Genomic DNA, 24,646 nt, shown 5'->3' with positions numbered 1-24,646 from the left:
GAGGATTGAAGTACCCATTTCACATCCAAAAACAGGAACAGAAATTGGACAACCCTTTGCCTTAAATAGGGTAACAGTAACGCAACTTGGAAGGGGCCTCAGAGATCATCTAATCCAACCCACTGCTCACGCAGGGGACCTGTCCTAGGGATTCGAACCGCCAACCTTTCTGATCGACAAGCTTAGTGTCTTAAGCCACTGAGCCACCTAGTCAGGGTTTCCCGCTTGAGTGCGGGAGGGGGTTTGAACTAGAAGATCTCCAAGGTCCCATCCAACTCTTGTTATTATTCTGTTATTTATCCTTCTCTTCTTTGTTTCTCATCAGCTCAACTATTTCATCTATCTTTGCCTACCTGCCGGGAGTCTGGGGTCCACCCGCCAAAGGCAGGATCCTGGATCCTGCCCTGCTCCCCTCTCTTTCGGCAACATCTTCACGATCCAGCAATTATAATCATAATTATTCCAATAAGCCTCTTCCCATCCGTGCAGTTTTTCCCAATTAATGCTCGTCACATGCTCCTTTTGGGGTGGGGGTGGGGAAACACGGAGAAGGTGCTATACGGTTTGTTGCCTTCTGCTTCAGAAGGAAAATATAAATAAACTAAACTAACGCTTAGAGAGGGCAGCCTATCCTGGCTTCCTGATCCATGGATCGTTCAGGCCAGCAGTGGTGGTTTTCTCCTTGGTAATTCCTTGAACCATTGTTTTCTGCTCGATTATTTGTCTGGCATTAATCCTTGCTTATCTGCTGGAGATGATGTCTTTGGGTTCTATTTTCTCCCTTCTTAGCTTTTTTTTTTTAAAAAAATTATTATCTCTTTTGAATGGTGTGCAAATGTGCTTTGTGACTATGTGTCCGTTGATGGCTGATTGGTCCAAATGCCAAGTTTCCAGGAATTCTCTACTGTTTCTGGATTTGACTTGGATATCAGATGCTCACAGATTCCCAGTTCGACACTGTGGTTGAAGTCTGTCCTCATGCTGTGAAGTTAAGGACTTCTCGCTAAGTTGGTAGTCTTCAGCTAGTCTCCTGTCTTACACAGCGGCCGCGACAGTCCCTTCCACTGTATGTTGCAGATGACTCCCGATTTTTTTCTACTTGGGCTACAGGGTCTTTTGGTTGACTTAAGATGTTTTGGGAGGGCTTCAGTCAGTTTGTGTACTGCTGTACGGCTGTCTGTCGGTTGTTTCTCTGAGATGGTTTTGATGTAGGGCAATGTTATCCTTTTCCTAGTTCAGGGGTCAGCAACTTGCGGCTCTGGAGCCGCATGTGGCTCTTTCATCCCTTTGCTGCGGCTCCCTGTCACTAGTCGGCTCTACAATTGATAGGGCTTTCAGGTTAGGACAGGTAGAGGGAAAAGGACGCCACGCTAGAAGGACAGTATGGTGAGGGGAACTGGACTTCTGGTCAGCTCCAGAATTGAATGGGGGCTTCCAGTTAGGACCTTAGTGGCTCTTTAGAGTGTTTAAGGTTGCCGACCCTTGTCCTAGTTGGTTGTGCTTTGTGAATTGAGGGGTCAGGCATTTATTTTATTTTATTTTTTGCTCAATTTGCGCGTGGGTAGCGATACACAGCAACCTAGAACCACAGTATGAATTCCCGACGGGCCGTTTCAGGACAGTTGCAGATAATGGTCTGAATGCACAACCACGGAAGGACAAAGTGTCCCAGACGGCGGACAATCCGTTTCTCCGGCCTCTTTATTAAAGGACCACCAAAGATTTGGAGACTTTTGGGATGTTCCGTCTTTGAGACAGATTGTCCCCCCCTTTATACGGAACATCCTTCCCAAGGACAGAGCGGGCCAGTCCGACTTAAAACAGAAGAGGGAGACCCACCAAGAGAAGCCAGCGACCGGTGGCACGTGGCCACTTTCTTTAGCTGGTCTTTCCCTCCCACCCAGCATGGAGGGTCTCTCCAACCTTGCTCTGCTGGCAAAAAAGCGACGTTGACCGGGATTTTTTGGGGGGGTGGGGTGGGGGAGAGTGGGCGTTGGGGGGGTCTCCCTCGCCCACCTTTAGCGGCGCAGCAGGCAACTTGCAACGGATCCGCTCCATCCAAGCTCCATCCAAGCTCGGGCGCGCACGGAGAAGGAGGCAAGGACTGTCCTGCTCGCCGGGGCTGGATGCGGCTGGAAGGGGGGAGCGGGGGGCCGGTCTCTCTCTCTCTCCCCCCCTCCCCAAATATAGGCATGCCGGCGCCCGCCCTTTCTGAGCTCCACCCTCCCCCCCCCACCCGCAGTTTCTCGCCGGCGGCGGAGGAGCCGCAGTCAATGAGCAGCCGCCGTGCGCGCCCAGGGGCGGCCGGTTGGAGGCGGCTCCTCCTCCTCCAGCGCTCTTCGGCAGATCCGCCCGGCTAAGGGGAGGCTGGGCAACGGGCTCGGTCGGCGGAGGCAGCAACTGGGGGTCTGCAGCCCGGCCCCAGCATGGGCGGCGGCGGCGGCGGCGGCGGTGGCTGAGCGGCGATGAGCCAGGGAGAGCCATGGGCACGGCCGTCTCCAAACGCCGCTCGCTCCGCAACGAGGCCGTGGCATCGGTGGCGGCCAAAGGCAGGGGGGCGCAAGGGGTGGGGTGGGGTGGGGAGAAAGTGGGAGATCGGGGTGGAGGGGTGGGTGTGCCCCCCTCCCCAAAGGAAGGGCGCAAAAAAAGCCGCGCGTAAAAAAAGAGAGGCTGCGCGTAAAAATAAAAAGCCGGCGGGGGGCGCAGCTGCGGGGAAAGGAGCCGCACACGCGAAAAAAGCCGGAGCCCCTGGAATCGGGGTGGAGTGGTGGGGGAAACCGGGATGGGGTGGGTAGGTGGGCTTCGGAGCGGGTGGGTCCTTGCCTGCAAAGGAGGCACCGCAAGGGCGGGCGGCGGGGGAAGGAAGCGAGGCGAAAGGACCCGCGGCGGGCGAGGGCGTTCGCCGGGTTGCTACGGGTGTAGGAGGAAGGGATGCGCGAAGGAGCGACGTGCAACGCTTGTGCTTTTGAGCTCGGGTCGAGCTGGCACAAGCCGCTGTGTGTGGTTGGGGGGGGGAGGCTCCCCGTGGTGGGGTTGCAGGAAGCCCCCCAGCCTAAGACCGAGAACCAGCATCTCTCACCGGCTCCCGGTTAAAACACTCAAGGGCTGGATGCGGCTTTGTGCCGCCGACGCCAACTCGTTGTAAGGCTCACGTACACACACACACCCCGCACTTGGCTAACCCGGGGCGGTTCTGGCAACCCCAGTCCTTTACCAGAAAGATACTAGTACCCGCTGGTCCTTTTAACCGACCCCCGACCGAGCTGCACCCCTCCCCGCTCCCCGCCCCCCGCCCGGGCTCAGTTTGCGAAGCCTTGTGTTGCGAGTTGCTTCTGCTGAATTCTGTTCGTCCTGGAGGCTTTTTGTAGGTCTTCTCGGGCTGTTAAAACTCTCTGCCGTTGAATGCGATTCAGGATCCAGCCGCGATGAGAGAGAGAGAGAGAGAGAGAGAAGGAAAGTGGAAAGGAAAGGAAAGGGAAGGGAAGGGAAGGGAAGGGAAGGGAAGGGAAGGGAGAGAAGAAGAAAGGAAAGGAAAGGAAAGGAGAAAGGAGAAAGCAGAAGGAAGGGAAAGGACGGGAAGGGAAGGGAAGGAAGAAAGAAAGGGGAAGAGTAGGGGGAGGGAATGGGGAGGGAGAAGAGAAGAGAAGGAAGGAAGGAAGGAAAGAGGAAGGAAAGGAATGAAGGAGTTTGATGACTAGGGCACATGTCAGGACTGTGAGCATGACATCAAGACATCTTAAGAAAGAGAGACTTAAAAACAAAACAAAAAAAACCTAACCCCAAACTTTTCCATACCGGCCAGACAGAAGCCGCTGCTCTATATTTTCAGACCGGCTGTCGCTTTGCATTGGGTCGAAATAGCAGCTGACGTGAGGTGCGAAGCACTTGGCAAGCTGCCCGGGCCCTGTTGGAACATTTGTGGCTAAGCTCCAGGGAGCCCCTGTTTTACTCCTTGTGAACTTCCAGCATGGAGCCGCAGCGTTGTCTGCGCAGTTCTGACATCTCTGTCCAAGCATGGCATTTCGAGTTGCCCTTAATCTGCCTTGTGCTATGCGGTCTTTGGTCCTCCTCTGAAGGAGAAGTCCATGTCATCTTCTAGCTCCTGGCTTTAAGGGGCGAGGCGTCACCTCCAAACTGCATGCACCCCCCAAATCCTCGGGTGGTCCTCGAGAATAGATCGGCTTGTCCAGAGGAAAAGGAAAAAAAAAAAGTGAGGGGGATATCCCATTTAGTGGCCCAACCAGGCCAGATGGTTGAGCGAGCGTCCATGAAAATGTTTAGGAGTGAATTATTGGAGCAGGGGAATACTGCCAGGCATGGGAAAAATGGAAAGCTATTCCGCTTGGTGTTCTTTCCGGCACCTTACACACGCAGTGAGTGTGCGATTTGCCCTGCCTTTCATTTGTGTGACCATGTAGAGAACTTGGGCAACTCATTTGCAAAGAGATGTTATTTCTGTCCTGGAAGCTGAGTTTAATTCCTGTAGAATTAACTTGCGATCTTTGGATATTTTCCGGATTTAAGGAACCCGTCTTCCCGGGTTTAACAGTGATTTGAGGCTAATTCCTTACTTTGCAATCCCTCTCAAACTGAATTGAGCTTCTCAAGCAGAGAATTTGGGATCTGATGCTCTAAGAAACAAGCTTTGGGGCTTCCAAGCATCTAGTCCTCATTGTTCAGAATGTGCAATGTGGGTGGCGCTTGTTGAATTCTCAGAAGTGATGCGAGAGGGGATGTGTTTATGTGTGTGTGTCTGTAGAGCTGTTTGCTTTTCTCAGAATCAATGTAAAGAACCACAGGTAGGAATTTGGAACCATTCCTTTAGCAAGTGTTCAAATGTTAAAAAGGTCTCTCTTCAAAATCCCCAGTGTCTAGGTATGTATATTTACCTTCATTCGAGATAGATGGATGGATGGATGGATGGATGGATGGATGGATGGATGGATAGATAGATAGATAGATAGATAGATAGATAGATAGATAGATAGATAGATAGATAGAATAGATAGAATAGAGAGACAGAAATGAATAGAGATAGATAGATAGATAGATAGATAGACAGACAGACAAAAGGAATAGAGATAGATGGATAGATAGATAGATAGATAGATAGATAGATAGATAGATAGATAGATAGAATAGAGAGACAGAAATGAATAGAGATGGATGGATGGATAGATGGATAGATAGATAGACAGACAGACAGAGAGACAGACAAAAGGAATAGAGATAAATGGATAGATAGTTAGATAGATAGATAGATGATAGACAGAATAGAGAGACAGAAAGAAATAGAGATGGATGGACGGACGGACGGACACAGACAGACAAACAGGCAGACAGACAGATAGATAGATAGGGAGACAAAAGGAATAGAGATAGATGGATAGATAAATAGATAGATAGATGATAGATAGATAGATAGAATAGAGAGACAGACAGAAAAAAATAGGGAGAGAGAGAGAGAGACAGACAGACAGACATATAGGAATAGAATAAAAGAGTTGGAAGGAACTTTGGAGGATGGATGGATGGATAGATAGATAGATAGATAGCAATAGAAATTATATACCACTTCACAGTGCTTTACAGCCTTCTCTAAGTGGTTTGCCCTCAAGAATCCAGGTCCTCATTTTACTGACCTTGGAAGGATGGAAGGATGGAAGGATAGATAGATAGATAGATAGATAGATAGATAGATAGATAGATAGATAGATAGATAGATAGATATTCCAGTAGAGAGAAGTTCTCTGAAGATGGGTTCCAGAACGAGTCCGAAAGCTTGGAAAACAAAACCAATGTATTGGTTGTCTGACCCAGATTTGGATCCTGCAACATTATCCTGGGACACCTCCATTCGCCTTCATTTGTGTCTCTTCTACCATCAGTGTTCTCCTGTGCTCTTCTCCCTCCGAGACGCTCTCCTTAAATTTCAGAAGCGTTTAGAAGGAAAAACAAAACAAAACACCAAAGGGAGATAAAATCCACAAGGCTTCGCTTTCCTCAATCCTGCAATTTTGCCAGGTTAAGAAGGAGGCGGAAATCACGCTTAATTTCCTATAATTTGGAGATCAGCACTCTTAAGGACACTTCCCTCCAGCTGTAGCCGACCTGTAAAGTCTTGATGCCCCGTTGAAGTGTTGATGGGGCTCGTTCATTTGATTTGACAGCCAATGTTTTTTAGCCTTGCTAAAAAAACTGAGATGCTGTTGTCCCTTAATATCAGAAAAAGGACCGTGGAAAGAATTATTTCAACGTTTCCCTGCAACGTTCTTTTGTGAAGCTGTTCGGCTGCCCATCAAAAAGGAAGTTATTGATCTGCTTCGACTTCCATCCCGTCTTTATTTTGGACAATTCCAGATGGTGCACAAAATATGACTGCCTCCTTTTTTGGGTTTTCTCCCCACCCTCCCACCCCTGCGACAAGGGAACCTATCGGTTTGTATTGGTGCGAAGGAAATGTTAGCTCAAGGTCACCCAGCTACATTCTGCGCCTTAAAAATCCCTTCGCTCTCTTGACTTCTCTCTCGCTCTTTCCACCACTTTTACCGGATCGGTTTTACGATCCAGCTGGACCCGCTCTCTTTCTGGAAGCGAGGGATTTTTGCAGAAGGATGGATCTTTCTCTCGGTCTTCCAACTCTGACGAATGTCGAAAACATGGCGCTGCTAAAACTGGAGTGGGGGGGAGCCCTTCGAGGATCTACAGAAGGAAAAACCAAAAGCCTCATCAGCTGGAAACGGTTTCTAGTCCTGCCACGAACGATAAAAGTTTGCTGGGAAATAGCATCTCTTGGGATTTTCTAGTTGCAACGCCCGGGGATCTAGAGAAGCATGCGTGGCTCTTTTCTATAAATCTAAACAGATTTTTGTCATCTCGTATATTCGCTCGCCGCTTCTCCGACGGCAAATTATTTAGTGCAAGCCAAATATACAGGCAGTCGCCGACTTACGAAGCACAATGGAACTCGACCTTGCTGGTGCTAAGCGAAACATTTGCTCGGTGAATTATGCCCCGTTTCATGACCTTTCCGGCCACTGTTGGTAAGCGAGTCGCTGCCGTCGTTAAGTGACTCACACGGTCATTAAACGAATCCGGATTCCCCTTTGACTTGGCTGGTCAGGAGGTCCACAAAAGGGGATCGCATGATTCCCCCCTCCCCGGGAGACTGCGACCGTCATAAATACGAACCAGTTGCCAAGCATCCGAATTTGGATCACGTGACCAGGGGGAGGCTCCAATGGTCGTAAGTGCGAAAAACGGTCCTAAGTCCCTTTTTTTAAAAAAAAAAATTGCGGTTGTAACTTTGAACGGTCACTAAAGGAACGGTTGTAAGTCGAGGACTCTCTATGTTGAGCCCCCTTCCTTCTTTCCTAGCTGGGATTTTAGGTTTCCCTCTCACCGCTGCCATTCATTTTGGAAATCGTGTAATCCTCGACTTACGACCACAATCGGGAACAGAGTTTCCGTTCCGAAAAGCAAGATGGTTAAGGGAGTGGCGGCCAATTTGTCGACAATTTTTTTGTTGTTGTCGCCAGGGTTGTTAAAGTGAATCCCTGAAATTCGGGCAGTTTTGAAATGAATCCCGTCTCCCAGATCGTAAAATCAGAGAGGGTGTTCGGCCGGTTCAAACCGGTTCAAACGAACCGGTAGCGGAAATCAGCCGGTTCAAACCCACTGAAATGCCCATCCGCTCCGGCTCTATGCCGTCCTATTTAGGCACATTTTTGAGGCCGGGCGGATGTGTGCAAGGCAGGCACTCGTGCGCACAAACCGAGTGCGCGCGTATGGAGGACTGGTAGTAACAAAATGTGAAGCCCGCCGCTGCGTAAAATCCATGTGCCTGGATTTTGATGACGTGACACGAGGACGCTGCAATGGTTATAAATGCACGAGCCAGGCATAAGTCACTTTATTATTATTTTCTGCATTATTATCGCTTTATAAAACCCGAGTGAGGCTATTCCCCCTCACCTGGAATACTACGTCCAGTTTTGGCCCAAAAGTTGTGGAGACTTTGGACAGAGTTCAGAGAAGAGCAACGAAGATGATTAAAGGCCTCGAGATTAAAACATATGAAGAACGATTGCAGGGATTGGGCATGCCTGTCTAGAGAAGAGAAGGACTAGGGATGACATGATAGCAATCTTCCAATATCTGAGGGGCTGCCAAAAAGAGGAGGGGGGGAATCAAATTATTCACCAAAGCACCTGAAGGCAGGACAAGAAGCAACGGATGGAAACTAACTAAGGAGAGAAGCAACTTAGAACTACATTTCTTAGGAGACATTTCCTAACAGTGAGAATAATTAACTAGTGGGAAAATTTGCCTCCAGAAGCTGTGGGTGATCTGGAGGCTTTTAAGAATAGAATAGAATTCTTTATTGGCCACAGTGTGATTGGACACACAAGGAATTTCTCTTTGGTGCATACGCTCTCAGTGTATATAAAAGAAAAGATACGTTCATCAAGAAGCTTATGGTACAACACTTAATGATAGTCATAGGGTACAAATAAGCAATCAGGAAACAATATCATTATAAATTGTAAGGTTACAAGCAACAAAGTTACAGTCATACAGTCATAAGTGGAAGGAGATGGGTGATGATGGGAACGATGAGAAGATTAATAGTAGTGCAGATTTAGTCAATAGTTTGACAGTGTTGAGGGAATTATTTGTTTAGCAGAGTGATGGCGTTCCAGAAAATACTGTTCTTGTGTCTAGTTGTTCTGGTGTGCAGTGATCTATAGCATCGTTTTGAGGGTAAGAGTTGAAACAGTTTATGTCCAGGATGTGAGGGGTCTGTAGATATTTTCACAGCCCTCTTTTTGACTCGTGCAGTATACAGGTCCTCCATGGAAGGCAGGTTGGTAGCCATTGTTTTTTCTGCATTTCTAATGATCCTCTGAAGTCTGTGTCTGTCTTGTTGGGTTGCAGAACCAAAGCAGACACTTATAGGAGTGCAGATGACAGACTCAATCATTCCTCTGCAGAACTGGAACAGCAGCTCCTTGGGCAGTTTGAGCTTTCTGAGTTGGCGCAGAAAGAACGTTCTTTGTTGTGCTTTTTTGATGACGTTTTTGATGTTAGCTGTCCATTTTAGATCTTGCGACATGGTAGAACCTAGAAATTTGAAGGTCTCTACTGTTGATACTGTGTTGTCTTAGTATTGTGAGAGGTGGAAGTATGGAAGGGTTTCTTCTAAAGTCTACCACCGTTTCTACGGTTTTGAGTGTGTTCAGTTCCAGATTGTTCCGGTTGTACACGAGGCTAATCATTCAATCTCCCACCCATATGCGGATTCATCATTGTCTCAAATGAGACCAATCACTGTTGTATCATCTGCAAACTTCAGTAGTTTAACAGATGGATCGTTAGAGATGCAGTCGTTGGTATACAGAGAGAAGAGAAGAGACTGGACAACCGTTTGCCTGCTTGAGCAGGGGGATGGACTAGAAGACCTCCAAGGTCCCTTCTGTTACTCTGTTATTCCCAGGTGCCTCTCTTTCTTTAGGGTTAAAAAGCAAAGAGGGTTGCGCAACTGGAGATCCAACCATCTCTACGTAGACCCTAGAGTAAGAGATTCTCAGAAGTTCAATTTGGCATCTCTTGAGGTTCCTCAAGCTCTTAATTTGATTCCCAGTGCCCCTGAACAATTACATCCCTCGATGGCTAATTACCTTCTGCGAATTTTTCTTCTTCTTCTACCTTCTCGTTTCGACACTTTGTAAACAACCAAACTTGCAACCCGAGTTAAGAGACTGGAGTGACAGAGAGCCACGCGTGGAAGGCCAATGTGGGCTCGGTGGATTTTTGAAGTGTCTGCCTGTGATCGAAAAAGGTGGAGCATCTCCTGAGATTTGGGATTGTACGGTTGAATGAGGTGTCTCTCCGTGTCTCCGGTTTTGTTGGAGGGGAAGAAAAAAAAAATTGCTCGGATTGATCCAGATGTGATATAACTTGCACACTCAGGGACCAGTGTCTAAAAAACGAAGAAGAAGTACAGATGGGCACTTTTTCTGTCACCAATAAAGGATCAGCCAAGATGCCCTCTAAATCCTTCTTGGGTAGTTCTCTCTTCTCACGTTGTCCTTGCTGGCAACTAGTGGTATGTTGGGAAATTGGCCCAACATAGATAACCACTTCAAGGGTTCCATCATCCATGGCATCTTTGGGGCTGGGAATGATGGTAGTTGGGCTTCAACTTTTCTGGAAGGCTTTAGCTGGAGAAAGAATCTGAAGATATCTTGATAAGATGTTCACAGTGCTCATGTGCGTTTTTGAAATCCATCCTTCCTTCCTTCCTTCCTTCCTTCCTTCCTTCCTTCCTTCCTTCCTTCCTTCCTTCCTTCCTTCCTTTCCCCCTCCCCTTCCTCTTTCCCTCTCTCCCCTTCCTCTTTCCCTTCTTCTCCCCTTCCTCTTTCTTCCTTTCCTTTTTCCTTTCCTTTCTTGTCCTTCCCTGTCCTTCCCTTTCTTTCCCTTCCCTTCCCTTTCCCTACCTTTCTTCTTCTCTCCCTACCTCCTTTCCTTTCTTTTCTTTTCTTTTCCTTTCCTTTCCTTTCTTTTCCTTTCTTTTCCTTTCCTTTCCTTTCCTTTCTCCTTTCTCCCTTCTCCTTTCTCTTTTCTCTTTTCTCCTTTTCCTCTCCCCTCCCCACCCCTCCCTTCTGTTAAGGATCAAAAGCAGAGTCTATCAGCTCCCCTTTCCTTCTTACCTACAAATCCATCCTAGACAAGGTCCGTCTACGTGGTCCCTAAAAGCTGAGCCTTATTTGACGGCACGTAATGACTCGAAAGATACGCCGGAGCGTGGGAACAGGCGGCTCTAAAGAAACCTGTGGTCCTTCCTGGTTTTCCCAATTTGAATAATTTCTCTCTCCCCCCCCTCCCTCCCTCCCTCCTTTCCTCCAGGAAAATATCTTTAATTTCTCAGCAGAATATATCGCTTGTCAATTTTTCTGCTGGTGTAAGGCCAACAGCAGCATTAGGAACATTGAGCTAGCTGAGTTTGCACGCCGGAGAGACGGTGTGGGGCTGGGGGGGGGGAGAGAATGTATAAGTGGGGGGGGGGGGTGAGGAATGAAAAATACAGGCAATTTTTATTTTATGTGGCCACTTCACCTCTCTTTGCAATGTCTCTTATTAACATTTCCGTTTGGGGGGGAGTCAGGGGTGGGCGAAGGCAATGGGATTGGCAGGTAAGCAGCATCTTGAATTTTGCTGCCGGGATTATTAATATTTTTTTTTCCCCTCTCTCCTCCTCTCTTCCTTTGGGCCTTTTTGATGTTTTCATTTCCCCCACGCTGGATTCCATGAAGGGCGGCAAGGGCTTTTGGGGATTATCTTTCTCAAAACCATCCAGAAGGCAAGAATGGTGCAGGTAAGGATACATTTCCCAGGATTCCTACTGCATTGATTTTACAGCTGCACCTGGAGATTAATCTTAAAGGTAAAGGTTCCCCTCGCACATCTGTGCTAGTCGTTCCCGACTCTAGGGGGCGGTGCCCATCTCCGTTTCAAAGCCGAAGAGCCAGCACTGTCCAAAGACGGTGGACAGATTACCTGACTCAATGCCAAAGGCGCACGGAACACTGTTACCTTCCCACCAAAGGTGGTCCCTATTTTTCTACTTGCATTTTTTAAAGTGCTTTCGAACTGCTACCAAGGTTTGAGGGACTCAACTGTTTGAGTCCCTCAAACTTCGCTAGTTTGGCAGAATCTGGGACAAGACACTCAAACCTTGTGTTTCTCATCCTGCTTTCAGATTGCTTGCTGGAAGAGTTGTATGTCGTCAAGAAGACTCAACCCAGGTTGGGTTGGGTCAACCAAGGATAGTCCTCACCCAGATAGGGAGAAAGTCCCTCAAACCTTGGGTTTCTCATCCTGCTTTCAGATCACTTGTTGGCAGAGTCATATCTCGTCAAGAAGACTCAACCCAGGTTGGGTTGGGTCAACCAAGGATAGTCCTCACCCAGATAGGGAGAAAGTCCCTCAAGCCTTGTGTTTCTCATCCTGCTTTCAGATCACTTGTTGGCAGAGTCATATCTCGTCAAGAAGACTCAACCCAGGTTGGGTTGGGTTAACCAAGGATAGTCCTCACCCAGATAGGGAGAAAGTCCCTCAAACCTTGCTAGTTTGGCAGAAGCTAGTTTGCTAGTTTGGCAGAAGCTGGGACAAGTCACGGGAATTTACTCCGTTATGCAGCGCTAGGGATTCGAACCGCCAAACTGCCGACCTTTCGACTGACAAGCTCAGTGTCTTAGCCACTGAGTTTAATCTTAATTCGCCCTAATTTTAAATTTATCACTTGTTGGCAGAGTCGTATCTCGTCAAGAAGACTCAACCCAGGTTGAGTTGGGTCAACCAAGGATAGTCCTCACCCAGATAGGGAGAAAGTCCCTCATGCCTTGTGTTTCTCATCCTGCTTTCAGATCACTTGTTGGCAGAGTCCTACGTCGGTCCAGAGGACTCCCCAGAGATCCACGTGGGTGTCCAGAACAAGCGTCGGCTGTCTCTCATTTCTGACGGGAAGTTTCAGCCCACCTTCCCAGAGGAAGCTGGCGAGAAGCTGGCCGGCGAGGGCCCCAAGCCCCGAGTCTACACCATTTCCAGCGAGAGGCCCATGCTCTCGCAGCACCAGAGCGAGAGCATGGAGCTGGTAGTCCTCAAAGGGACGGAAGAAGAAGAGGTGGACGGGGAACGGTCTTTAGGTCAACCTCTCCACAACGCCGGGAGTTCTCACAACATCAGCCGACAATGCAAAGGCAGTTGGCCGAGTCACCAGCAAGGCTCGAAAGAGTACCCCAGTTGTGCCCAGCTGACAGTCTCGTCTCAGCATCCGTTTGACGTAGAACATCACCACCAACACCACCAACACCACCTACACCAACACCACCAACACCACCATCATCACCAACACCACCAACAACAACACCAGCACCATCACGAGAACCAAGCTGGTGAGACCGGCTGGCGCCGGAAGAAGCTGGAAAGAATGTACAGCATTGACCGTGTTTCCGGTAGGTGCAATCCAATTAAATTGGCTTCATCATGGCCGTCCCTTGCGGGCAAAGGTATTGCTGGTACATGTAGTCCTCGACTTTTTACGACCGCCGCTGAGCCCAGCATTTACGTCCCCAAGCGAGGCTCACTTGGTAAGTGAGTTGGGGCCCGTTTCGCGACCTCGCGTGGATCACGGCGAATCGATAACATTAGTAACCCGGCCGTTAAGCGAATCGGTATTGACTTTACTTATTACAAGGTCCCCAAAAGAGGCCACGTGATCTCAGGCTACAGCAACCCTCACCAATACGGTTGTCCGTTGCCAAGCGTCTGAATTTCGACTGCCGTGGCCGTGGGAAAGCTGCAGCGGTCGTTAAGTGTGAAAAAACGGTCGTGGGTCGTTGTAACTTTGGTCACTAAATGAACTGTTGTAAATTGAGGACTACTGAGTTGCACTGAGTTCCGTAGGTTAGTTTCTCTTGGTTGGAAGTACAGTAAGTCCTTTTGTAGTTGCTATTCGGTTCAGTCAAGGTGTCTTGTGTCTTTTGCACCAAGTGCAAATATGGGGACAGAAAAAAAAGATCTATTTTTTTCTGTCGCAAGTCTCTACCTATGCCTAATGCCAGCCAACTGGCAAATTACGATTTATAGATTTTGGGCGATCTCCTAGCTAAATGTTGGCGGTTCTGGTTTTTGATGTTATTTAAATATTGCGTGCCACAGGCTGTACTGTTGTTTCCATCCCCTTTAAACCTTTTTAGCGATCCGTGGGTGCGATTTCTGTTCGTTAATCATTCTCATTCGAAGTTATTCCAACCCCCCCCCCAAAAAAAACACTTTATAGGCTAGCTCAGCATTTCTCAAACTTGGCAGTTTTAAGACACCTGGCGGGGGAATTCTGCGAGCTGTCTTGTAGGTTTCTAAGCGTGACAAATCGATCAGTCAAGCTTAGGAGATGCTTAGGAGCTAGATAAGTTGATCCTGGCAAGGTTGCAAGCCAGGGCTGGTCAAGTCAATGAATGAACTGTTCTCTTTGGTTTCCCGACCTGCAAAATTTGCAGGTGAGGCCGCCCCCCCAAACCTTTTGCGATATGAAATTCAAGATAAGGACAAGACAAACACGATGGGAAAAAAACACAAACTTCTGTGACTCCGAAAACAATTAAATAGCTAAATGATCTGGGGCAAACTGGTAGCAACCCACCACTGCTGCCATAGCAAACTTCGCCTGTAAAAATCAGCAACAGCTGAGCTGGCCCAGAGAGCATAATATCATTTTTATCCATGTCATTAGAATAGAATAAAATAGAATAGAATAGAATAGAATAGAATAGAATAGAATAGAATAGAATAGAATAGAATAGAATAGAAAATAGGATAGGATAGGATAGGATAGGATAGGATAGGATGGAATGGAGTAGAATAGAATAGAATAGAATAGAATAGAAGAATAGAATAGAATAGAGTAGAGTAGAGTAGAGTAGAGTAGAGTAGAGTAGAACAGAACAGAACAGAACAGAACAGAACAGAATTCTTTATTGGCCAAATGTGATTGGACACACAAGGAATTTGTCTTTGGTGCAGTGCTCTCAGTGTACATAAAAGAAAAGATACATTCGTCAAGAATCATAAGGTACAACACTTAATGATAGTCTTAGGGTACAAATAAGCAATCAGGAAACAATATCAATATCAATTGTAAGGATACAAGCAACAAAGTTACAGTCATACAGTCATAAGTGGAAGGAGATGGGTGATGGGAACGATGAGAAGATTAATAGTAATGCAGATTTAGTCAATAGTTTGACAGTGTTGAGGGAATTATTTGTTTAGCAGAGTGATGGCGTTCGAGAAAATACTGTTCTTGTGTCTAGTTGTTCTGGTGTGCAGTGCTCTATAGCGTCATTTTGAGGGTAGGAGTTGAAACAGTTTATATCCCGGATGCGAGGGGTCTGTAAATATTTTCCCAGCCCTCTTTTTGACTCGTGCAGTATACAGGTCCTCCATGGAAGGCAGGTTGGTAGCCATTGTTTTTTCTGAAGTTCTAATGATCCTCTGAAGTCCGTGTCTGTCTTGTTGGGTTGCAGAACCAAACCAGACAATTATGGAGGTGCAGATGACAGACTCAATCATTCCTCTGGATCAGCAGCTCCTTATACACTTGTGGATTGCTTTCCCTTTTCTCTGTTGGTTGCACCTCTGGGTTGTTCTGGTTGTTACGATGGTTCGTCACACAATCAGCCAGATGTTTAGACTGGATCTGGCATTTTTGTCAACCTGTCAAGTCCTTCCCCAGGGATAGGCAGAAATCGTTGTTTGACAGTATTCGAGATATCGTCGCAGGATGTCAGCTGTTCAAGTCAAACTGCCTTTTGCAATTGACCAATGGGGATTTTTCAATGGCAGTGGTGTTTAAGTATTATTATTATGTATTATGTGTTTAAGTATTATTATTATACTTAATAATAACAGAGTTAGCCAGATGTTTAAAACTACTTCCCAAGGACCTGAGATAGGCAGATGTTGATGTATGATGGTGTTCAAGGTCTGGTTGCAAGATGTCAGCTGTTCAAGTCAAACTGCCTTTTGCAATTGACCAATGGGGATTTTTCAATGGCAGTGGTGTTTAAGTATTATTATTATGGTTCAGAACAGAGTCAGCCAGATGTTTAAACCTACTTCCCCAGGACCTGAGAGAGGCAGATGTTGATGTATGACGGTGTTTCAAGGTCTGGTTGCAGGATGTCAGCTGTTCAAAGCCAAGCTGCCTTTTGCAATTGACTGATGGGGATTGTGTCAATGCCACGGCATCCAAGTATTATTATGGTTCGTTGCACAGTCATCCAGATGTTCAGACTGGATTGGGCATTTTTGTCCACCTCTCGAGTCCTTCCCAAGCACTTTGGGATAGGCAGATGTGGATGTTTGACAGCGTTCAAGCTCCCGTTGCAGGATATAAGCTATTCCAGGTCAAGCTGCCTTCTGCAATTGACCGATTGGGATTTTAATCAATGCTACTACATTAATATGATGGTTGTGGCACGCAGTCAACCAGACTGGATTGGTCATTTTTGGCCACCTGTCAAGCCCTTCCCAAGAACCTGGCCTAGGCAGATGTGGTAGTTTGAGGATGTTAAGGTCGCATCGCAGGATGTAAGCCTTCTGCAATTGACTTGACGGCCAATCTGTCAATGCCGATGAGGTTCAAGTGGTGCTCGAGATGTTTTCGGAAAAGCGGCAAGCCCTATTGGTGCTATCTTGGCTTCCTTTTGCCCCCGTCGTTCGGCTTCTACTTACAGACCTTTGTGCTTGGCGGCATTCTCCAATTATTTCTCCCCTTCTTCCTTTATTCCAGATGAGGTGCCTATCAGGACTTGGCTACCCAAAGAGAATCTTTTCACTTTCCAAACGGCGACAACCACTATGCAAGCGTAAGTTTGGCCGAAGAAAGTTTGGGGGACGGGGATGGAGACCCTGTAGGGGGGATGGGGGGGGGAAGGTGTGTGTGAATTGGGATTCTACATCATCATTGGAGGAGCAAACAGACAAAACAAAACGAGCGCGCTCTTTCCAATCCGACCGCCAGCAACTCCCCTGCCCTTCTCTTTTATTTAATGCAATTTTATTTCATGTGCTAGAACAGGAGGTCCTCGATTTACGACCGTTGGTTTAAGGGTGGTTTGAAAGCACCATAGCTTCTGGGAAAGCGACTTAATGATCTCCTTAAGGCTGCGATTGTCGTAAGAACCCCCCCACTCACCTGATCACAATCGGGACCCTCGGTGACCGCGTTGCATTTTTCATTTTCTTTTATTAAATTTGGTTTTTTGCGACTGATCTCAGCGTAAACCACCTCCCTGCGATCACCTGATCAAAATTCAGACACTTGGTAATGCTGGCTCACAGTTACGACGGTCGCGTTGTCCGGGGTTCCCACGATCCCGGATTTTGCCACCTTCTGACAAGCCGAGCCCGAGGGGAAGCTGGATTCATGGAACCACCGCGTTACTAAAACTGCAAGGATTCACTAAACGACGGGGTCATGAAAGGTCGTAAAATCGGGCAACGCTCCCTTAGCAACGATCTTCGCTTGGTGACAGAAAAATTGGGCTCCGTTGCGGTCACCAGCTGAGGACTGTCTGCATTTGTGAACCGTTCACATAACGAAGGTTGAGCAACAATGGGAAAAAAAACAGGTTTTCCGCTAACGTTTCTTCTTGCTGTTTTTCTCTTTCTGCTTCTGGATTCTTTTTGGGGTCGCCAGCATTTCGTAAGTATAACTGCCACCGTGCCTCCACCATAAAATCTTGTCTATTCTTTTATCGCTTGCTTGTATGGGCATCCTTAGGTCAAAAAGTTCTACATTTCTCCCGGTATGTTGTGCCCGTGTCGATAACCCCCTTCCGCCAAAAAAAAAAAAAAAAAAGACCTAGAATTTAGCCATCTTTTCTTCTGCAATCATTTTTGTTTAGATGATGTTGTGGTCCAGACCTCTATTTTCCTGTTTGCTACTTCGCAACTTCCATCTTGTTGTTTTCCAGCCAAGTTGGGCAACCGGAATTCCAAGCGTTTGGGAGAAAAAAAAACAAAAAAACCCCTCCGTGAACCCTTTTGCGTTGCTCATTGTGTAAAATCATTCCCCGGTTGCCTCATGTGGTCCTTCGTCCATCTGTGATGTCTTTTTGTTAGGAGGAGATCCTTAGAGGGGAGTGTAAGATGCAGAACGTAAACACCTGGATGGCTGAAAGGAATCGTGCAATCGGGGTTGGTTGAAAGTATTTTGTCCTCGTGGAAACGTTGAACAAGTTTGAATTCTGGTGCCCTGAAAGTTTGGAATAATTGGGGGAGTTTGGAATAATTGGGAGAGTTTGGAATAATTGGGGGTGTAGCCACCCACCTTTAAAGCGAAAAACAGAATTTGGCATCTGCCTTAGGGACCTTAGAATATGTGCTGTATTTTATTCATAGTTTGGGGTCAGGGGTGAAATGCTACCGGTTCGGACCGGTTCGGGTGAACCGGTAGTAAAAAAATGCTACCGATTCAGGTGAATCGGTATTTCCGACGATCAGCTGGGCGGAGGTTCAGCTGTGACACACGATTTATATTAGCTAGAATCGTCGGATTTCCTGCTTTCCAGCTAATCTAAATCGTGTGGCACAGCGGATTCCCTTCCCCTCGCTGTTCTACTTACCTTTGCAGACTCGGAAGGCTTCAAAATGTTCCTTTTTTAGTGCTGTGCGGGCAGGTGCGCAGAACCGGTAGCAGACTTCAGAGCATTTCACCACTGCTTGGGGTGTTGTAGTATCCCTGATAGGCAGCGATGTTATTACCCAGACGGCTCATGAAACACCTCCGAGCGGATAACCCCAGCTCAGAGCTACTGCATAGAAACAGGGAGCAGGTTACACTGATACTGATGACGTTCCCTAGTTGGGTCATGAAATGTCCACAAGAGAACAACCAAGCTCAGAGAGCATCAAGGACCTCACATCTATTGTTCGCCACTTAAATCCCACAAGGGGATAGAAAAATCTCCCCGAATAGTCTCTAAAAACTAAAAATAAAAAAAAATATCCGTTTGGATTATTAATCCAGGAGTTGATTCCTGTTGGAAAACTTGGGCCCTTTTTCTGTTATTCTCCAAGAGCTGCTCCTGAGAGCTTTGGCAGATCTCCGATCCTGAAAATAATCCAAACGGAAAGTTTGATCTTCCTTCCATTTCGTCAAGCCCTTTGAAAAGCCGTTCAACGGGTGGTAGCAAGTTTTATCAAGCTGTCTTTTGGGAGATCTCTCCCTTTGGGTCCCAATACGTTGGCTCTGCCTTCCTGGTTTTGCACCCTTTGCTGGAAAAGCGTTTCCGTTTTAGAAGAAGCTCCTCTTCACTTCCAGAACAAAACTGGGGCTGGTTTCCTTTGATCCTCTCCTGTGTGTCTTCCTTCTGGCGAACGGCAAGAAGCCACTTTTTTAACACTGCAAATTCCGACAGGTTGGTCTGGTGGTGAGAGTGCGGAATTACAAACCAGGAAATTGTGAGTTCTAGTCCTGCCTTAGGCAAAGAGCCAGCTGTGTGAGTTAGGGTGCCTCTGTCTCTCTCCCTCCCTCCCCTACCTAAACATCCACCCACCCACTAACCTCTATCTCTAATCTCTGTCTGTCTCTCATCCACCTCCCACCCACCCCCCACCCAAACATCCATCGATCCACCCACCCCTCTCTGTCTCTATCTCTAATTTCTAATCTCTGTCTGTCTGCCTCTCTCTCTCCATCCACCCACCCACCCAACCCCACCCAAACATCCTCCCATACCCACACCCATCTCTATCTCTAATCTCTGTCTGTTTGTCTGTCTGCCTCTCTGTCTCTCTCCATCCATCCATCCATCCACCCACCCACCCACCTCACTCTAATCTCTGTCTGTCTGTCTGCCTTTTTCTCTCCATCCACCTCCTGCCCACCTCCACACAAACATCCACCCATCCACCCACCCCTCTCTGTCCCTATCTTTAATCTCTGTCTGTCTCTCTCCATCCATCCACCCACTACCCACCAACCTCAATCTCTAATCTCTGTCTTGTCTGTCTCTCTCCATCCACCTCCCACCCAACCCCACCCAAACATCCCCCCATCTCTATCTCTATCTCTGTCTCTCTCATCTCTACCTCATCTCTATCTCTATCTCATATCTCTCTCTCTCTCTCTTTCTCTAGCTTTCTATCTCATCTCTATCTCTATCTCTATATCATCTCTATCTCATCTCTCTCTCTCTCTCTCTAGCTTTCTGTCTCTATCTCTATCTATCTCATCCCTATCTCTCTCTCTCTCTCTCTCTCTCTCTCTTTCTCTAGCTTTCTATCTCTATCTCTATCTCTATCTCATCTCTATCTCATCTCTCTCTATCTCTCTATCTCTTTCTCTAGCTTTTTATCTCTCTCTCTCTCTCTCATCTCTCTCTCATCTCTCTCTCTCTCTCTATCCCTATCCCTATCCCTATCTCATCTCTCTCTCTCTCTCTCTCTCTCTCTCTCTCTCTCTCTCTCTCTATATATATATATATATATATATATATATATATATATATATATATATATATATATATATATATATTTCTCTATCTCTATCTCTATCTCTATCCCTATCTCTCTCTCTATATATCTATATCTATATCTATATCTATATCTATATCTATATCTATATCTATATCTATATATATATCTTTCTCTATCTCTATCTCTATCTCTATCTCTATCCCTATCCCTATCTCATATCTCTCTCTCTCTCTCTCTCTCTCTCTCTCTCTCTCTCTCCCTATCCCTATCTCATCTCTATCATTTCTCTCTATATCTCTCTCTATATCTCTATCTCTATCTCTTTCTCTATCTCTATCTCTATCTCTATCTCTATCTCTATCTCTATCTCTATCTCTATCCCTATCCCTATCCCTATCCCTATCCCTATCCCTATCCCACTAGGAACAGGAAGGCCAGTAGAGGAAGGATGTGGTGTAAGGATTAAGTACGTGGGGTTAGAAGTTGGAGGTCCTGAGTTTGAGTTCTGCCTTAGGCACGAAGCCATCCGGATGACTTTGAGGCCGGTCCTTCTTTTCCTCTCTCTCTTTCTCCTTCGCTCAGTCTTAGGAAGAAGGATGTGGCAGGACCAGTTTGGCGCAGGGGTTGAAGACATGGGTATTAGAGGTTGGAGACCCTGAGTTCTAGGCCTACCTTAGAAACGGAGCCTTCTGGGTTACTCTGGGTCAGTTCCCAGCCCTAAGGAGGAAGAGGAAGAGGAGGAGGCAAGGACACAACACTTCCAAAAGTGTTGCTGAGAGAACCTGCAGTGTAGGGTTGACTCCACGTGTTGTGCATCATTTGGTGGGGGTAGAGATTTCCTTTCCCAGATTCTTTTGTCCCCACATCGGGTACCCGTCTGGCCTGGTTTCCTTGCTGTCTTGTGACGTGGTTCCTCGTTTTTGTCCCTTGCGTCTCCTTCTCCTCCTCCTCCTCCTCCTCCTCCTCCTCCTCCTCCTCCTCCTCCTCCTCCTCCTCCTCCTCCCCGATTCCGGGATTTGGTACCCCGTGTCTGTCCCATCTCCCCCTTGTCCTCCCCACCTCCCATTCTTTCCATGCCATCGCTCCGTTTCGAAGCTTCTGTTGGCTCGCTTTTAATGCCTTACACCTGGTTCTCCAGGGCGTTCAGGGGCTACGCCGAGAGGAAACGTCGAAAACGGGAGAACGATTCGGCGGTTTTGATCCAGAGGTACGGAAGGGGGATAATTCCCTTGCACGGGTTCAACTTTTTGCCTGGTTGTATGCGCCGGCTGCAAATGGGTGCTTGAGATTCCTCGTTTTTCTTTTCTTCCTTTTTTTCTGTGGAGGAAAGGAACGAAATAGTTTTAAGATCCCCACCGCTCTCTTTGCTGGGCTGCTTCGCAGGCAATTAACAATAGCACTAGCGCTTAGACTTATATTCTGCTTTACAGCTCTCTCTCTCTAAGAGGTTTACTATGGCCCTCAACAATCTGGGTCCTGTTTTTACCCACCTCGGGAAGGATGGAAGGCTGAGTCAACCTGAGTGGGTGAGAATTGAACACTTGGCAGTGGGCAGAGCCAGCCTGCAATGCTGCATTCTAAGCCCTGTGCCACCACGGCAGATAGATAGATAGATAGATAGATAGATAGATAGATAGATAGATAGATAGATAGATAGATAGATAGATGATGGATGGAATGGATGGACGGACAGACAGACAGAGCACTAGCACTTAGACTTACATACCGCTTTACAGTGCTTTACAGCTCTCTCTCTAAGAGGTTTACTATGGCCCTCAACAATCTGGGTCCTCTTTTTACCTACCTTATAAAGGGTGGAAGGCTGAGTCAACCTTGGGCCGGGCTCGAACCTGCAGTAATTGCAGGCTCTGTGTTCTAATAACAGGCTTCTCTATTGCCTGAGCTATCCCGGCCCCCCTGAGTTTGTAGCTCAGGGTTGAAATGAAGGCGTTGTGACCCTTTCCCAGCCTCCAGGACTGGCCCATGTTTGTTGTGTCTGCGTCTCCCGAGCCGGGCCTCCTGCCAGAAAGTGACTCGGAAAGTGAGGGGGAAGGGCCATCAGGACTTACCTCGGGAGCACCGGCTTCCCTGGCTCAGCTCCAGGAGCCAGAGGCAGGCCAGGTGGAGGAGATAACGAGGCCTCCGTCCCCTGACTCTTCCCTCCCCCAGGCCACGTCTCCAGACCCGGCTGATGGCAATCAGGCCTGGCTGGACCCTAGGTTTCGTAGGCAGGAGAGGAGGGAACAACAGAAGCAGGGGTGGGGCAGGCCTAGGAAGTGCTGAGTCATGGAGCCACACCCCACAGGATATAAAACGTGGCAAGCAAATCAACTGCTTAACTAGAGCTGAAGTACTGTTTGTTCCCGGCTGACTCATCGGCATCAAGAGAGATAACAGAGACACTTGGCAGATGCTTGCTAGTTTGCTGCCAGAGCTGATAGTTGCCGGCTAATTAAGTCATCGCTCGGACTGAGGCGAGGGGGACAGAACAATGTTCTTCCTCGGCCTTATCGCTGTCCGACTCCGTTGCCAGCTCCGCAGGCTGCTGGCGGACCACAACAGAGGGGCTCCTTGGTGCTACAAATAGCATGGCGGCCTCTGCTTTCTCCCTTGGCAAGAATCTGCACTGCAGCGCTACCTTATAGAGGTAGTCCTCGCCTAACAACAGTTCATGTAGCGAACCCGGTTAAAATCCGGGTCGTAAAACAGGGCAAAATTCACTTAGTTAGCAAGAGTTTCGCTCAGCAGGCAGAAATGTGCAGTCGTTACGTCAAGGACTACCTATATTCCTTATCTTGCCACTCCCGCCTCTGCTTACCCTCCCGGCTCAAAATCCGACTCGCATGTTTGAGAAGAACAAGAAAGCTGCTGGAGGGCAAAAAACTAACCCAGCCTGGCATGTCCTCCTCTCTAAAGAAGCTTTGCATCCCTCAAGCATCATACTAATTTATGGAATTGGGTGGTGGGAGATTATTTGGTATAAAATGTATAGGTGGTGGTCGATTTATTTCCTATAACCCTTGGGCTTGGGCTTCGGAGACGACAAGGCTGTTTGCTTGAGTAGCTTGTCGCGCTGACCGGTTTTGCTTGAAGGAATTCCAGAAGCCGCTCATGTCGCTAGTCCCCAAGAGGGCAGGATTCCGACGCAATCCGAGCCCCTCCATGAAGGACTGATGGGAATCAAAGCCGGCGGCCTTTAAGATATATTTTGTTTCAGTCTTCGACTTGCCGTTTTGAGTCAGGTTAAAAAGCAACAACCACGCACACCTTCGGGTTTGAGGAAAAGGCAAAATAATTCTCTGCAAAGGATGCAAGGAATTGCCCCTGAAACGCTTGAGGGTATCCTCAAACATCAGAATGTTTGTGACGTTCCTGAAAAGAGATTTCAAAACACATCTGTTCTTGTAAAATAAGGTGAAGAAGACAGGAAATCTGCTATAATCGGGCTTTCTCCGTCATGGCACAATTTTGTTCACGGTTGCTCCCGATCCAAGATTAGCAACTGAATGGGTGACTCAAAATTTGGATCAATTGGGTATTTGTGGTCATGGGAATTACAGAATAACAGAGTTGGAAGGGACCTTGGAGGCCTTCTAGTCTAACCCTCTGCTCAGGCAGGAAAGCATATACTATTTCAGACAAATGGATGTCCGGTTTCTTCTTGAAAGCCTCTAGTGATGGAGCATCCGCAAATTCTGGAGGCAAGCTGTTCCACTGGTTAATTGTCCTCACCGTCAGGAAGTTTCTCTTTAATTCCAGGTTGAGTCCAGATTCATTGAACAACCGCATGATTCCCAACAACTGCCGTGATTCGCTTAACAACCCCGCCCCACCCAAAAAAGGGTCATTAAATTGGCAGCTGACACCAGTTTAGCTTTGACCATTAGTTCTTGTGTATAGGTAGCAATAATGAACTATTCAGTGCTTTAAACTCAACAAATTGCTCCTGGTTGTTTGCACCTGGCAACTCCAGGTGCTTTTGAGAATAAGTCAAACTCCCTCATCTCTTGACTGCCCCTAAAATACTGGAAGATGATATATTCAAGTGAATACATCTGAAAGAGAGAGGGGGGATAGATAGATAGATAGTTAGATAGGTAGGTAGGTAGGTAGGTAGGTAGATAGATAGATAGATAGATAGATAGATAGATAGATAGATAGATAGATAGATAGATAGATACTGTAGATAGATTCTAGATAGATATATTGTAGATAGATGATATAGATAGATAGATATAGATAGATAGATAGATAGAGATAGATAGATAGAGATAGATAGATAGATACGATAGATATGATAGATAGATAGATAGATAGAGATAGATAGATAGATAGATAGATAGATAGATAGATAGATAGATAGATAGATAGGAGAGAGATGAGTGAGAGAGAGATGATAGGTGATATACTGCAGATAGATGATATAGATAGATACTGTAGATAGATAGATGGAATAGAATAGAATAGAATAGAGTAGAATAGAATAGAATAGAATAGAATAGAATAGATTTTTTTTTATTGGCCAAGTGTGATTGGACACACAAGGAATTTGTCTTTGGTGCATAGGCTCTCAGTGTACATAAAAGAAAAGATGCCTTCA

The 24,646-nt window shown here is 47.0% G+C and overlaps 1 protein-coding gene across 2 annotated transcripts in view; it reads left to right on the top strand.

Moving 5' to 3' along the window:
* The first annotated feature begins 2,266 nt into the window (after positions 1-2,266).
* NSMF (NMDA receptor synaptonuclear signaling and neuronal migration factor) overlaps positions 2,267-24,646 on the top strand; it is a 37,578-nt gene continuing 15,198 nt past the window's right edge. Inside the window, exons 1-5 of one of the 2 annotated variants that reach the window (XM_058159214.1) lie at positions 2,267-2,571; positions 11,316-11,377; positions 12,429-13,016; positions 16,355-16,430; positions 21,185-21,253. In XM_058159214.1, coding sequence (XP_058015197.1) covers positions 2,483-2,571; positions 11,316-11,377; positions 12,429-13,016; positions 16,355-16,430; positions 21,185-21,253 — 884 coding nt within the window. In that variant the 5' untranslated portion in view covers positions 2,267-2,482. The remainder of the gene's footprint in view (positions 2,572-11,315; positions 11,378-12,428; positions 13,017-16,354; positions 16,431-21,184; positions 21,254-24,646) is intronic. The other variant, XM_058159215.1, reaches the window with a different exon arrangement.

This window comes from Ahaetulla prasina, chromosome 16, assembly GCF_028640845.1.
Source record: "Ahaetulla prasina isolate Xishuangbanna chromosome 16, ASM2864084v1, whole genome shotgun sequence".
Classification (NCBI taxonomy): domain Eukaryota; kingdom Metazoa; phylum Chordata; class Lepidosauria; order Squamata; family Colubridae; genus Ahaetulla; species Ahaetulla prasina.
This window is presented reverse-complemented; position numbering and strand designations above follow the sequence as displayed.